At 37.8% G+C, this 16956-nt stretch overlaps 1 protein-coding gene across 1 annotated transcript; it reads right to left on the reverse strand.

The window, feature by feature from the left end:
• Window positions 1–745: 745 nt before the first annotated feature.
• LOC102780133 (uncharacterized) lies at window positions 746–7106 on the reverse strand. The gene is made up of 7 exons (XM_006797545.3): window positions 6676–7106; window positions 6329–6596; window positions 5926–6072; window positions 5760–5836; window positions 4688–4794; window positions 3733–4178; window positions 746–2158 (listed from the first exon to the last, which is right to left on the reverse strand). The coding sequence occupies exons 1-7, from the start codon at window positions 7005–7007 to the stop codon at window positions 1853–1855; spliced, it is 1683 nt and encodes a 560-aa protein (XP_006797608.2). The 5' UTR covers window positions 7008–7106; the 3' UTR covers window positions 746–1852.
• Between the last annotated feature and the right edge of the window lie 9850 nt (window positions 7107–16956).

Raw genomic sequence — 16956 nt, forward strand, 5'->3', positions numbered from 1 at the left:
GGTAAATAACCCTTGGCTTCCTTTCTCTGTGACCTCAGTAAACACTTCCTTCAGAACTTTAGAGGCTAGTTTCATATTCTATTGAATAAAAAATGCAGTTTACATTATAAATTATGGTCATTATTAGAGTAAGAAACATCGATTACCCAGGGCATGCTCCTGGGCTAATGACTGGTCGATTACAAGTTGTGAGCATCAAGAAGTTCTGCATGTCTTTATAGAATCATTAAATCATTATTCATGTAATACATCAGACAGCATATCATTTCAATCATGATCTAAGATGTTATTTATTAACTAATTTACATTTTACATTTCCACAACAAGAATACTAGATATCAAGGACAGTCAAGCGTCATCAATATTTTAATCAGTATTTAAGAACATGTAAATGAGCTGTTTCAAAGCCAACAAAGTTGGTTAGCAAAGTACGCAGATTTTACCACCATGCAGTATGCTGCACATATAAAATGGGCAAAATCAAAATATCTTCAACAAAGAACTTCTAAATACTGAAGAACTCTCATCTCTGAATTCCCAGTTTCAGAGGCACTCATCAGAATGAATTGGGTCCTATGGAGTTGTAGTCCAAAATAAAGTTAATTTTATGAAAATTGTAATGTTTTCAATAGATGAGGTTGAAAGACGAGTTAGGCTTCCATTTTTTATTTATTTATTTTTAATCGTACTAAAATATATGTATAAGAAACATAAAAAAAAACAAACCTCAACACCAACTACCATTTTGATTTCAGGTATGAAACAAGCACCACCAAGGATCACCATCATCCACTACAACCAACTGTTTCTCATACGTACATGGAAGTTTCTGTTGTGATTTGAGGACTCTAGACAAGTGGAGGACAAAAGAAGTAGTGGCAGGTCTAAAAGAAGTAATGTCATTAAGATTCATCTACTGTTCTCTGAAACTTCATCAGATGTGATCCGAGTGGAAGGATGGCTGTCAAAAAAATGTACTCTTAAGGAAAAGAAACAGAGAGAAAGGGCTGAGGTGTGCCAAATTAAACAAAAACTAGACTAAAAATCAGCAGCCAACAGTCTCATGGAGTGAGGAATCCAAATTTGGAATTTTTGGTTCATCATTAGTCAGTATGTAGAAAATATAATGACAGAGGTACAACAGCGAGTGTTTACAGCTATCTGTAAAACACAGTGGGGTCTCAGTTTCAGCCTGTGGTGCAGGGGACCATGTTAAAATTGATGGAACACAGAAAAGAGGGTTCAGATTATCATCCGCCATGCACAACCAATTGGAGAGGGTCTAATTGGCTAACCACTTTGTTTTTCAGCATGACAGGCATCCCAAACACACTGTAGATGCAGTAAAAGGCTCAAGTGTTTTAGACAGTGGGGTACATTTACATTTGGGGTGAGCAAGAGGTGAGACGAGAATACAGATCTGCGCCGAGTGGTTATCAGATTCTGATTACAAATGCAAAACAAATGTATTTAGATTTATGTTCTTTGGAGGGGAAAACTAACAAATGGAGACAGCTCACATTGTTTCAGACATTGTGTTGATGTATTTTACTTTCGTTATTTGGCAAAGCCTCATTCACAAAGCAACATGAACCTGCATTAAGGAGGCATTAGATAAGCATATAATGCATCAGACAGCAGAGTTTCTATAAAAACACACCCTAGAATATTGTAGGGTGTATTTTGTTGTAATGAAAAGTCTTTGTTACCTGTTCATCAAAGCTGCTGATGACTTGTGAGATACACAACCTTTCCTTATGAGTTTAAAAGAGCACCAAATAAGGAATTTAGAAGGTTTTGGAAACAACCTCAACAACCACATGCAGGGACACTAACAAGCAGCAGAACTCCCTCACAGGTCAGTAGACTCCCACTGTTCTTTACTTATCCTGGCTCCAGTCACTTCCTGCTCTGTCTTTTCCTCCATCTTAGGCCATGTAAGCCAATCTGGGGTGAGATATTTGAAACTGCCACTTGCTGCAGGAACAAATGAAAATATTGCCGGAGAGGAGAAGTAATCCCGACTGCGGATGCTTGGACAGCCTCTGAAATCCAATCCGGACTGGCCTTGTGGGTTGAGGTAGTGGGCCGATGTTGCTAAGAAGCTAGAATTAGGATAAAACAGAAATCCTCCAAAGTGTGAAAGGCTCATCAGGTCCTGATAACAAGAATAAGATAGATAGAAAAGATTATCCGAGGATCATGGACAGCAACAGCCCAGGTCAAGAGTCGTTTTCAGTCCAGAAAGACTGAAAAAAACCTACAACACACATAATGCTCTAGCAGTGTAAATACATTACATGATTATTTATTGTATTGTGTATTATTTTTAAAAACCTAAAAGTACAGTAGATCAAGTAATAATAGGAATGGCTTTTAGTGTTAATTTAAAAAAAATAAAATTCAAAGAATTCCTACTTGTACTTGTCTACTCATTTTTCCAGGGGTACATAAATGCAGGTAATTGTGCAACTATAGCTATTCAGCTATATAGAGTATCTATATAGCCACATTTTTTAAAAATAGAAAACTCTGCAAATCCCTTTGGAAACCGGTTGATATACTAAACTAAGGCATATCCACAGCCTCTGGAAACTTCAGGTAAGAAAGTAGTTCAAACAATATGAAGTTAAGTCAGAAAATACAGATGAAGACAATTTTCTCAATTACCTATAGCATGAGTTAAAAATAAAACATGAGGGTACTTAATGTAAAAAGCAGACACATTATTCATTAAACTTGCAAGTAATTATGCTGTAATTTCTTTAAAATAATCCTTTTGATTTGTGGTAAAATACTATTTTTTTTTATTTAAAATTATGAACAACATCCATCCATCCATCCATCCATTCTCTTCTACCCATCCTTTTCAGGGTTGCAGGGTGAGGGAGGGGGTGGGGTGTCTAATTATGCACAACTATGAGACATTTTAATAAAAAATTTACAACTTTGAAAATAAAATCTGACATCCTACTTTTCTGCTCTTCACTACATTAATTAATGGGCTATATTTACTTAAATTAGGATAAACAATGAGTGAGGTAACACACTAGTTGACAGTGAGTTATCCTTTCCAACCTTTAAGGTTCCTGTGCAGACAAACCATCTATATATGTTGTTAAAACATCACCAGTGCTGTGTCCTTTGTGTTTCTTTTAGTATTAAATGTGGAGTGTGCCAGTCTGTGTGTATGACCGGTCAGAAAGACTCTTCAAAAAGTTGTAGTCACATGAGGGTCAAAGCGCCTCTCTCCTGTATGCCTTTGGAAATACATTCTTTGGAAATGCTGACTGCATTTTTTAACAGATATAAGACTTGTTGTGCATTCTGGGTAGTAAGCACCTTAAAAACATGACCAATGGAAAATGCACTAAGTTTCGCTATAAAAAACACTATTTGTGCTTCATGTGTCTGTTCATATTTACTCTGTAGTTGAATTAAAGTAAAAAAGATAAGTGAATAAAGTATAAGTTAACAGTTAAAATAGGCTAAATCTGCACTTTTTACAACAATTAAATGCTACCTACAGTAGTATGCATAATAAGTATTAAAACACACCATTCTTTAAGTTTGATTACTAATAATACTTCCTATGCTCTAAGTCTCATCATGTGAGCCTTAATGCCTCACTTTGGCAGGCACTTAAAGGCTATGGGTACCCTAATGGTTTTCTGAGGTTATGCAGAAGTCATTTGATATAGCTTTCAAATTGTGTTTTGTGTTGCCATGTACCTGTGCCATTGCATGTTGTTGATTAATAGGAGGAGGAGTCAGTGCTGGACTCAATCCACATGGCACTACTCTGTCCACGTTGGCACAGCTGTGCCAGGTGTTCAGCCGAGATGAGTGGAAAAGGCCATTTGAAACACTGGGATCCCACAGATATCTGTTTAATTCTGGAGAATAAGCACAGCTGTATGCAAAACCAGTGGAGACATCAGACAGTTGTTCCGTCTTTGCATCTTGTTTCTGGCAGCGATTTGCTTGGTCAGTTGTTAGGCTGCTGACATGACTTTGTCCGAGGTCCACATCTTTGTGGATCCTGGCTGTAGTCTGCATGGTTGCTTCTGTGGTGGAAACCTTTGGCTCTGGTTCTTTTTCCTGGTGTGTTTCACACATCTCTTCTCCAGGAAGCTCCTCAGAATTTGTGTCCTTATCACTGTCACTCTCATGGGGATCTTGCAAAACCAAAATAAACAAGAAACAAGACATATTCACGCTTGTTCAAATGTCAATAAAATTCCATCGAATGGGATGACGTCAGATCACTGTCTTAACACAGCCTATAAATACTGAATACAGGTTACAAATATATATATATATATATATGTATATATATATATATATATATATATATATATATGTGTGTGTGTGTGTGTGTGTGTGTGTGTGTGTGTGTCACTCATATACAAAGTTAGTTTAGCAAAGATAATTCAAGTTAAACTATGTTTAACTTAAAGTGTACTTATTTTTTTAATCTTCTATTAAGTGTATATATACTGAACCAATCATATCGTATTAACAAAATTAAAATACTACGAAAACTGTGAAAAGTCAACGGTAATCATGGTCATCTATCACATTTTTAAACCCTTTTCTTAGTTCTGTAAGCTTTTGTGTTTTTTATAGTGTAGGGGTTGCACTGACATTATGAATACTGCGCAGGTGAAGTGGTGAATTCACTCACCTGAAGACTTGGAATTGTGTGAATGCTGTGGAGAGTCTTTTACAGGTTCATGTTTCACGTCAGTCAGCTGTGTCTCTTTAGACCTGTGGGATGAGTGTTGTAGTTTCCTGATATAACCAAGAAAAACACAAGAAGAAAAAGGTCACCCGTATCATTGCTGAGTAATAGTGACTTGTGGCAGTTTTGTTCAAACTGACATTACTTTGGTGTTCAGTCGTAAAAAAACGGAACTTCCGCAGTTTTGTTTTGTTTTTAACTCAGAAGCTCAGAAACAGATTTTATGTGTGAAATTTGGCGTCCTAGTGTAAAAGAGACATTCTGTAAAGCAAAGCATGTAAAGACACATTTGACCTTTTTAATTGGAAGCTGAAATTTATAGTAATATTCTGTAAACAAGATTAGTGGCTTACTGGGAAAAATGTTCTTCTAAAGTAACATTATTATTTTTTTATTTTTTTTTACAAATACTGATGGCTGCAGTTACCAAATTGAGGCCAAAGTGTCTGTGTTTTTTCTAGAAATGTGGGAATGTTAGCACTGAGTTTATAATTATACTCTGTGATTACTTCATGAGGTTTTAGATGCACAGTTGACTCCTCTAGCAGCAAAAAGAAATGTCACAGCTACCTGGATTCAGATTTATTTTAGTAGAGAACACTCTGAAATTGAATTTCCAGTTGAGAAATTAAAACTGCACAAACAAAATAGGATAAATAACACATAAAAAATACACTTGAGGAAATTTTGTTTAGGTTTTGTTTTGTATTTTCCTAGATGTCTCTAGGAAAGAATGAAAAAAAAAAGTCCATAATGCTATAAGTAAAATTAATTGATAACTTTGTTTATTGTTTTAACTTTGTTATATAAGCACATGTTATCATGTTATTGGCATGATGTTTCATTTTTAATATCATTGTTATTACCAATACATATAATTTTTGGAGATAATTTTCATTTACTCCTTTTTGTACTTCTACACAACCACAACATGGACCTGCAGGGTTTGGTTTCATATAGAAACAAACATGTACATAGTATTTTCTTTTTTCATAACTTATAAGAAATAACTTGCCTCTTCTCTCTCCTTCCATTGCCAGTATCTCGGAATCCCTTGGCGAAAGGATTGTTGTCTATTTTCAGCTGTGTGATCTAATATTTGATACAAAAGAAACATTTGATTGCAGACTCAAAGTCTTCACCTTCCTTTCCACTTTGTTCTAGGGAAGAGAATTCCTTACCTTGTCATTCTGGTAAGCTGTAACTGCAATGAATTCAGTCTCAGAGAACACATATGTCCTAAAAGTGCAGTAAGGCAGCGTTAGGATGTCGTGTGCCTTTACTATATGAAACCTGGGCTGGTACTTGTGCATCGAGTTGAGAATTGTCTGCAAATGAAAAGAATTAGAAAAACTCAAAATTGGAAGCATAGTGCATAGCAAAAATAAAAGGAAAGCGTTAGTAACACTTAAGTGAAAACAATATCCCAGCACCCCCAAGCTACTTTACGCATTGAGCGAATTTACTGGATTTCTGTGTTATTGCTCACTAAAAGACCATAAACAGCACGTCTTGAAGCGCTCTTTAACAGCTTGGTGGTTGTTCAAACCCGCTTTTAAAACAAGGTGTTAGGTGAAAACTTACAAATCCATGCTTGTCTGATATGTTGTTGGTTAGTTTCAGCTTGAGGAAGTTGACCACTTTGGACATCCACTGCTCTCCCGTAGCCGGACTGTCCGGGTGGATGTACATGCGTTTGGGCATCTCGGGGTCCGCCTTGCCCGCCACCATCCAGCGTGAGTTATGGAATTTATATCTACAGTCATCAGCTGCCACGATGTCCATGAGGAGAATATATTTGGCTTTTCTGTCCATCCCCGTGCACCTGGCCCTGAGCGGCGGAAACATACGTCTGCGAGGAGAAGAGACCGTGACAGGAAGCACGCATTCATCAACACCTTTCCATTCATGCGTAAATGTTAGAAAATTACCTCCCAGATTTTGTAATGACCATTTCTGTTCCGCATTTGTGGAACTGTCTCCAAAGCTCACTGGCTTCTAAATAAAGTTTGGGCTCATCTTCTGCTGTTTCCTCGATTTCCACAAGTTCACGAGGCCGAGAAAATAGCGCAGAGCGCTCCGGCATAGATGTGCGAAGGATCGGATCTACGCTGGAATCCAGGCTTCGGTTTGGCGGTCCTCCCGTGGATGCAATTGGGAACAAAGTGAATCCGGACAGGAGAGTCGCGCGGGGAGCCGGATCTCCTCCTGGAAAAGTTTGAGGCACCGCTGCTGAGACGCACAACTCAGAGAAAGTGCGCATGGTTTCCAAAGAGAAACTTTATTAGGAAGACCTTACACTTTTATACAAAATAAAAACAGTTGCACATAAAAAAAACCCAGCAAAACGTGTTAGAGGAAACAGCTGTTATACTTGTTTATCAGCCGAAGGTCTACTACTCTCTAATGCCTCCCAGCTTGTGTCGAAGCCGATTTGCTTATTGACACGTTTGAACTCCTTGTGACACTCGGCAGTGGGTGGGGTTTATTTATGTGGAGAAAAGTGCTGTCCTAAGTTGAGTGAAATTCAACTTTATTAATCACAAAACAAAGCAGCACATTACACACGAACAACACTGAGATATACAAATAACCCCGACTTGGCTCACTTTAAAATTATTATTATTTTTTTTTAAGTTGCCATTTTTAATACAGCACCAATATGCAACATTGCCATACATATGAAATTATTCAAAGTGTCACTAAAAATTACATTTTTTTCCCCTAAATAATTATTTTCCTATTTTATACTATTTTCTTATTTTAACACAAATACGGCTGTGACACAGGAGCAAAAAAGTATTTAAGACACTAAAATGAGTGTATTTATTTGTGATTTACAGTTGCCCTAATCACGTTATCATTTCTATAAAATTATATTTAAATCATAGCATTTTCCCGTATTAGGGTTAACTTGTAGAATTCAGAGGTTAAAAAGGGGGATTAAGAGGTTAAGAACCCAATAATGGATCTGTGAGATCGCATCTTCTGTAAAAGATCATTTATGAGAAGTAGCATACAAACACACAAAAAATTTATAAAACCTTGATTTACAAGAGAACTCTTTTGTTCCATTCTGTGTTTGAGTTGGGACAGGTTTTGTACTTGAGGGTGTGATTTGTCCATAGACTGTATAAAACTGGTTTCTGGACTTCAAAATGGAAGTCCAGAAACCAGTTTTATACAACATTTGGTCAAATTTGGAACAGAAGGTGGAGGGCTGTTAGATATCGGCTAATTATATGGGTTCAGCACACAAACACATACACACGCGCACACACACACACACACACACACACACACACACACAGATGAACAGCAACACAGATGAACAGCAACACAGATGAACAGCAACACAGATGAACAGCAACACATGATATAACGATATATTACAACGTGCTGTCTATTAAGCACACCCATTATTCATACACTGGGACATACACTCCTAGGAAGATTGGCAGCTATACTAAATGTTTTCCACTTCAAGGCACAAGAAAACTGTCAAAACATCTGGTTTTATAAAGTTGGTCCCGCTTGCTACAGATTAATTAATTAAGTGCATTTGATCATCAGCTCCTGGTTGATACTTAACTTAATTCATATGGAACACATGTAGTTAGTTTGTCACTCACTGCTTTTGCATTTTGCTAATTTTTCTGTTAAATACATAATAACAAAGTGTAATTTGTTTATCTGAGGACCTGATAAGGACCAGATGATGTTTGATTATGTTTTCATATAAAAAAAACTTCATCATTGAATTCATATAGTGCAAACAGCCAAATAAAACACAACAACTGAACTTATCAAAACTGTTGCACAAACTTTTTGAAAAAAAAAACCTGTACTGCGCAGCAGGCCATATTATTTTCAGGTATTCCATTAAAATGCTCCAAAAGGTGCTCACATAGTGTAGAAAAGTGCTAAAAGAACCAGTCCATTTACCATTTAGAGTGATAAGCCCAAAAAGCCTGCATCTACTCATCTATGCTCTACTCATCTATGCTTTCTTCAAGTTTTCTGCTGCTTCATGCACTGTTTCTTTTAGTTTTTTTTTTATATAGCTCAAGAGAAATTGGACACACATCCTTACAGTGGTGCCCTATATCAACACCACAGACAGTGAGCTACTTGATCAGAAAGGCAAGTACCTCAGACATGCCATAGAGGTTATCAGTGGAAGTTTCTTCAACAGGTCTGGGAGCATGAAAGACTGCATAATATCTTTGTAGGTGCCAGTGAATGCACAGTCCTGACAGTGAACCCTGAAGGTGAAAAGGTGTTGGGAGAGGAGCTCTCTAGATGGCATCATAAATGCCTTTTGATAAAGCAAACACTGACTGACAACATGGCTTCCAGTCTTCAAAAAGGGAATATTCCAGATGCTCAATGGTGCTCAAAACACTAAAACACTGAAGTGTTTCTAAGAAGAAAAAAGTCAACACTTTTATCATTGCTGTGTGTGTTGTTGTGTCTTATAGTGGGCCTAGGTGTCTGAAATAAACTGTTTTAGCTCTCGTCCCTTTGAGCTCATTTTCTTCCAACTGTCTCCCCTCGCCAACAGAAGGTTTAAACCACAGTATAAAAGATGGACATAGCTTCTGGGTCTGAACAGTGAAAGCAGCATGGAAGTGCCTTTAACCTGCATTCTTTTTGATGTCTACCAAGAGGACGATAACTGTGGTTGCAAAAGACTTCCAGCCCTATAAAAGTCGATGGGAAAACAGCCCCCTGGTCTGACCTTAGTAAACTCTTCTCTGATGGGTTTATGGGCTCACTCACTCATTTCAGGTCAAATTGTATAAAACATAAAGTCCATTTTGTATAACAGAGTGTGTCTCAGATCCTGCATTTAGGTTTGCATAGAGGTATACTCAATATTGTTGGCCGACTCAAGGACCCTAACCTCCACTCCCCACCTCCTATAAACACTGTAACAAACACCATAGCAGCACAACTAGTGAAATCTGTGTAACAAACAAACCTTCTGTCTCCCCACATCATTGCCGTGCCTTGTGGTTTCATTTGCTCCACTGATGTGGTTTCTCTATACTGCGCTGCATGGGGACAGTGTGGGAGGATTCGGCTCTGTGGAGAAGCAGCCAGTGATTTTCCCGGCTGGATTAGACTCTAGATTTGGTTACAGACTTTTTATTGCTCAATGGTCCATGACACTGCAGGGAAAACTTTGTGTGAGTGAGGGCGGCAGGTTCGGGATACAGTTGTACCACACGTGTGTACAACACAGGAGGGGCTGGACAGCATGTCAGCATGAGGAGATAGCATTGAGTATGAAGTCACATAACATAGTTGTGTGTGAAATTTTACTGTATGTAGGCCTAATAAAAATAACAACAACAGAAACATTATTAAAACCAAAGTTCTTGAAAATGAAAATTGTCCTTTACTAGAAGTCCAGTTAGTCCAGGGTAAGGGGATTTTAAGAAGTATGTCCAGCTGACAGAGACATTACATCTTTGATGTCAGAACCTGCAAGACATCCAAGACAAGGCAGCAAGAAAAGGCCACCAGCTGACCATTATTCAGTGATGAAATGCTTGCTGGGGGGATTTTTTCACTTTTAAGTCAAATATATAACTTAGTTTTAGGCCACTATGTTTCTACAAGTTAATAACAAACTATTTGACAATGTACAACTGGTGCTATCAAAGACTGTGGCTAATTCAGACCGCTGAGAGTAACATTATGTTTGCAAACGCCCTCAGTAGTTACTGTAGCCTACTAACACATTAGCATTAACTTGCAGCTGACTAGATGTAGAACAGGATTGCCAACTGTCCTGCTATTTTGCTCATTATACGGGACATCCCATATAATGAGCAAAATTAGTTCGCCCCTTATTCTACCTTAAATGTCCCAAATATTGACCATTACCTATGATGTCCCCAACAGATGGCACTCTTACAAATACCAAATTAGATTTGACCACAGCTGTATCAGAGGAGAGCTTGTGTCCAGTCACAACCATTGCTGACGGCCCATCACACACACCAAATGTAAGGAGTAATATGTGATTTGTAAAAATGTGGTGGCATTTCGTCTGTGTAGCATAATAAAGTGGGTAACTGAATCCTATATTTACAATATTTTGTTTGAATATTTTTTGCTTATTTCTCAAAGGAAATGGCCATGTGATTTTGGCTATCAGTTATTTTGTTTTTCTTTAATGTTTTGATGAGATATTGATTAAACTAAATAACATTTTACTGCATTTTTATTATATTTACTGGTGGTCAAGAAAACACAGCCAGTGCAGTGGTGACCTTTGAATTACAGCTGGCAATATGGCAAAGTCCAACTGGAGCTTCACAGAACTGCATGATGGTTTTGGGCTGAACTTAAATGAAAAGAGTTAATCTGCACTGTTTCATATAGTAGTGTCCTCTAGCTGCTCCACCGCACTGTTGAACAATCATTTTAGGTGATGCACCACAGAAATAATAAGATAGATGCACTTAACCAATATCTATGTCAGTATTGCATAGGTTCTGATGGGCTCAAAACCTGATGTTTTGTAACACTAACATATGCACTCCATATCATTTTAAACTGAAAACCATTCATATAAAGGTTTCAGTGGAAACTTTTACCTCTCTAGGTGTATGATCACTGGGGCATTTTCAAATTGTAACAGATATATGCAAGTTTATTTTTCTTAGAACATAAACTATACCTGAAGCTCAGTATTCTGTGTCTGATAGTGTGCTACAACTTTCAAGTTGTTGCCTTTGATGAAGCGGTAAGGCCAGTTTTCCAAAGGCAACACACTGAGGTTTGTAGTACAGTGAGGATTCTGCTGTGAAATCAGGAAATGCCTCACACTGGACCTTTTGTTACAGCTTCCCCAAGATTCTTTGATCATATGCCTAAGTAAGCACACATCTTAACCAGAGGTCATTCAAGATATGTGGTGGGTGGCAGAACTGTTGATGACCCAGTCTTTTTCTATCAGGGAAGCAGGGGAAAACCCTGTCTGTTCATCGGCCTACTTCAAAGAGTCAGCCAGTAATCTGAAACAGGCCAGAGAATGATGGTAAACAAGACGCCTGGTGTTATTTGTGGGTTTGGCCCATGAGTTGTGTGTGAAACCTGCCACTGCGGATAAACCCACAGATCTCCACTGGGTCACTGCCCAGTAACACACTCTCTGCAGTAAAACATCCACATTATTGGATGGATCCTTTTGGGTGCCAATAAGGCAAGAGAAGCTTGATGAATAGGGAAAGGAAGTTCCATCAAAATAAGCTTAAGTCCTGGGTTGGGTCAGTTTTCAGTGGGGTTATCTGACAGTTCTTCTTTCATACCTGGAACCTACATTACCCACAATACAGATTGTAACATAGTGGCAGGAGATCTGTATGTATAGTCATATACCAACCAAAATTTAATTGAATTCATAGAAATACAAAATCCAACCAGCAAGCTGAAACAAACAATCGCCATAACCTATGTCAGCAACATCCATCATCACATTATCAAGCAGTCAAAGATCAAAGACCCATGCTAAAATATTCATGAAATCAGGTTGAACCCAGTATGGTAAATGTGGGCATATTTTTTACTGTATGAGTAAATTCAAGGCCATCCACACTGACAGGTAAATGTCTGAGCCCAGAACATTAAAAATTTTTATACAGAAGATGTTGCAATAGCCTAAGAAGATGAGAATTTCGGTTTTCCTTTTAGGCTATGTACAGACAACAACCTTCACAAATAAGATAAGGCAGCCTACATGTCATACAACCAGTGTAACCTGTTTCGATCCTATCCATCTCTCCACTCATCCATTATCTTCCACTTAACCTAAGTCAGGTCATGATGACAGCAGGCTAAGCAGGGTACTCCAGCCACAGTTTCCACTTCTTTCTGCGGCATCCAGAGGCATTATCAGGCCATACAAGATCTATACTCTCTTCAGGAGGATCTGGCTCTATACTGGTCATATCAGCAGGCTGTGGCATGAAATGGAAAATTCACTTTAATTAACATTCACAATATATATCACTTATCAGTCCATAGGTATCTATTTTTATTGATGGTAGGATGGTGCATTGCTGCGAATGATGGGACAGCAACATCTTATGTCCTTTCATAAAAGATGGTCTGGTGTGTTTTATGCTAACAGAGTTAATAAGGAAGAACTGAAGCACATTTCCTTAATATTTAGATCATTAGACCGGCTCTTATGGCTGCTGGATCTTCCAGATCACTTCACTGGCAAAGTTCCTGAGGAACACTGTCTAATCGACCATAGCCTTGTCAAAACACAAAGCATGTTGTGGTACTTTTAAAATGGACCCCAGAGAGCCAAAAAGAGTAAAATAATATTTGCGAAATGAAAACATAAACACAGACAAACTTTAGAAAATGTTTTATGAAGACAGAATAAGTCTGACCAAGTTTAGCTGACACATACTCACAGCCAGGAGCTCTGGAAACCCTCCAAACCTGTCTGCCCGCACTGTCTCCCCTAACACCTCTCGTGTTTGGACAGTTGAACGTTGATGAATGGCCTAATGGTAACAGGTTAGTGTGAGTGAACATATTTGGGCTTTGGAGGTGGGAGGAATGTAGTTTAGCAGCGGAGCAGAGGTGCTAAAAGAGACAGGGCTCTGAGCTGATATCAAACACACTGTGACCACATGTCTCAAGGTGGCAAAAAGAGTCATGAGAAATTCAAGTTTGGCAAGTCTCCCTTCATTTCATATTCAGACAGCAAAGTGGTGTCATTTTTGGCACCTCTTAACCTCATTAAACAACGTAGAACAGGAGTTAGGTTGCTTGTTTTGCTACATGTTAAACAAGCATAGTTTCAAAAATATTTTTTACCTTTCAGATGAACCTTTCCACATTTATCTTGGACCCAGTTCTTCTGTTAGAAGATTTCCATTTGCGTATACCATACAGGTGAAAATTCTATATTAAGGGGAAGATGTGAACCTAACAATCCAATCTTTACCCTAAACAGATCACTGGTGACCCACAGGCTATTAGGATGCTGAAAAGTGTATATGGGAAGTTGGAGTGAACCACAGTTCATGTGTCATGCACTTTAGAGCTTTGTTTTATTCTTTGATTATGGTTACATTAGCCCTGCATGTTAAACAGGACCTTTAAAGGTACCCAGTATGCACGAAAGGTCCTGCCCAACCATCCATATATGAGGATTTGTGAGAACCTTTTCAGTCATAGCCCCTTAAATACACCATTTACATGACTGTGACATTATATCTCTGAAGCAGTTCTGTTCCATCCTTAGCACAGCTTCAAATCAAACCAGGAACATTTCAGAACCAAAACATTCATTTTATTTTGAATGAATATTGGCTGGATTCTTTTTGAGTTTCTTTTGTGAGACCTCCTGTTTTTCTCTCCTGCTCTCTGCAGTTTCACATAACGTCTGTAAAAAAAAACAAAACAAAAAAACCTGTATATATACATCAGCATGTGTTACTCAAACATTATATAGACTGATCGGCCTTCACAGTTGTGTGAAGTACCTCAATATGGGTACTAAAATATGGGTAATTATTGGATTGATCGGTCCGGCTCAAATGAGCTTTTTCTCAGAGAAGAAAAAGCTCAGCATTTATGCAGAAAGGAGCTGCATTCACTAAAAAACAATTTCAGAACCTTTGCTGATCCTATTCACTAATTTCAGTAGTACATAAGGTCATGCAAATTCTATCTCAAGGATCATGAGTGTCAAACTGATGATGCTTTAACATCATGGTCATATTCTGTTTGCCATATCCCTTGTGTAAAACAATTTAATAAATCTGTATTCCCTCCTTTCTACTCCATTTCTAGGGGTAGAAAATGTTCTTTTCGTTAGTATATTTAAAGTCCATGACCAAGAGTCATGGTCCTGGTTCGTGCATTTGTTAGAGATGTATCTGTAGGACATGATTCAACAGTTTCAGTTCAGGCATGAGTGTGGTTTACAGCTGAACTGTGTATGCAGACAAGTCTGGCAGCAGATAACCTTTGGGCTGTGGGGATGAGTGTGGGGGTTTGAAGCCGAAGATCCTCAAGGTGATGCGAAGCATTCTTCACATTTCCCGGATCTTCAGATCTCTGGAAAGAGTCAAACAGTTAAGATGTATTTGCTCATTAGGCAAACAACAATACCCATGAGCACTTTTTTCTGTCTTCAGGTTTAAGGTGAGTTCTCTGACGGTTAAAACATTTGAAAAAATAGGTGAAAAAAATGTATATATGTCATTTAATGCACAGCTTTTACTGTAAACAGCTGCAAGCTTTTGTCCCATCCTTCCTATTTTCCTTTCTGTGAAGTTCAGTCTTGTTCCTGCATTTCTATAATTCAGCTTTGATGTTCATTTCCTGTGTTAGTTGGTAGCTTTTTGTCTCTTGTGTCTTCTGTTTAATTATACTTTTTCCCATCTCATTGTCTGGATTGTCATCCCTTTTTACTTGTTAGCGAGCTGAAACAACCACAGACACACAAAGAAAGATGTTACTAACATGAAATAGGACATATGTAGATACAAAACTTAAACTAATCTAGGAGTCATGTTAATGGGGTGGACCGCTGTCAATTATAGGAAAACCCAAGGATGTGTCATATCAAGCCAGGGTCTTTAAACACATCTTGACTTCTAACATCCAAAAAATCTTACTATTTATACTTATATTACATTTATAGTTTTTTTTTTCTTAGAGTGTACACAGTGATGCAGAAGTAATTTAAAGTAAAGCCAAATGTATTTATTTGCTTCCAGTTCATTCTGCTCAGACAGCAAATTTGACCAAAACCAGAGAGGTTTGTTAAAAAAGAATAAAACAAACAGAAAAAAACAACGGCCATAAATCAGTTTCTAAGAATGTAAGTGAAAAAAGTGAATGGGAAAGAGCTTTGGAAGGAAGAGGCAGAAGGCCCCTAGAAATCAATTTTTGTCACTTTAAAACTATTGAGAGGTGAAAGATGGATTGAAAGCTGGACATTAAAGAGAGCTGTAACTGTAAAACAGCTTCTCTCTTGATTAGCTCTCTGGCAAGTGATGTTCTTTAAGTGAGCTCCACCCAAACATTTCTCCGTCATCACTTTATGTCTGTGGGCATACAGAATAAGACTCTGCTTCAAAGAGTGTCTAACATTTGTATGAAAGGCTACTGGAAGGTAATGTGAAATGCCATTTAAAAATTGTTTAAGAAGTACAGGGAATTATGAATATTATATTCCATGTATAAAAATAGATTTTGTTGTGGAAGCACAATGCAAAAGATGTCACCAATGCATCACCCATTGATTAGTAAAGATGTCAGTAAAACCTTGAGCTGGTTTTTCTACTTTAGACACTTTGATGTTTTGAAGTTGGGTACAGGAGACTACATGCTCATGGGCTAAAACCTTATGACTGATACGTTGTGGAGCATACCCTGTATAATCCTCCTTTCCGACAATAATAAACTGACTTCATCTTCTTTATAATATGGCAGTTGAGACCCTAAAGCGATTAGGAAAGTGTTTTTTGTGACCAGATGCTGACCATGAAAAATAAGGCTGGTTTAAGGCATTTCTACTTTTGCTTCACTTTTCATACCTGAAAGCTACACCTATCAATTCCCTGGTCATCATGTAGAGCAGGTCATCTGCCGATCAGCAGGGTGCAGATTTCATCTTGGGCTGCTCCCTGGGTGTCTGTGAATGTTAGACAGAAAAGCACAGACACAGAAAAAAGTGCTCTTATGAATGGATTAATACTATATGAAAAAAGGAGTTACACCCCAGGACTCACTACTTGTAGAACCACCTTTAGCAGAAAATAACTTGAAGTAATAGTTTTCTCTATGAATGTATGACCCACCACAGCATTTCAATCAGGTTTGAAATTTGACTGTGCTATTTAAACACTTTTGTTATTATTATTATTATTATTATTATTATTATTATTATTATTATCCATCCATCCATTCGCTTCCGCTTATCCTTTTCAGGGTCGCGGGGGGTGCTGGAGCCTATCCCAGCTGTCATAGGGCGAGAGGCGGAGTACACCCTGGACAGGTCGCCAGTCTGTCGCAGGGTTGTTATTATTATTATTATTATTATTATTATTATTATTATTATTATTATATCATTCATTTTGGTATATAGAGTAAATTGTCTTTTTTACATGACTATTGTTTAACATTATAAATTATATATGATAAATGTAAAACTATAGTAACAA

The sequence above is a fragment of the Neolamprologus brichardi genome, chromosome 12, assembly GCF_056152115.1.
Source record: "Neolamprologus brichardi isolate AB-2024 chromosome 12, ASM5615211v1, whole genome shotgun sequence".
Taxonomy (NCBI): Eukaryota; Metazoa; Chordata; class Actinopteri; order Cichliformes; family Cichlidae; genus Neolamprologus; species Neolamprologus brichardi.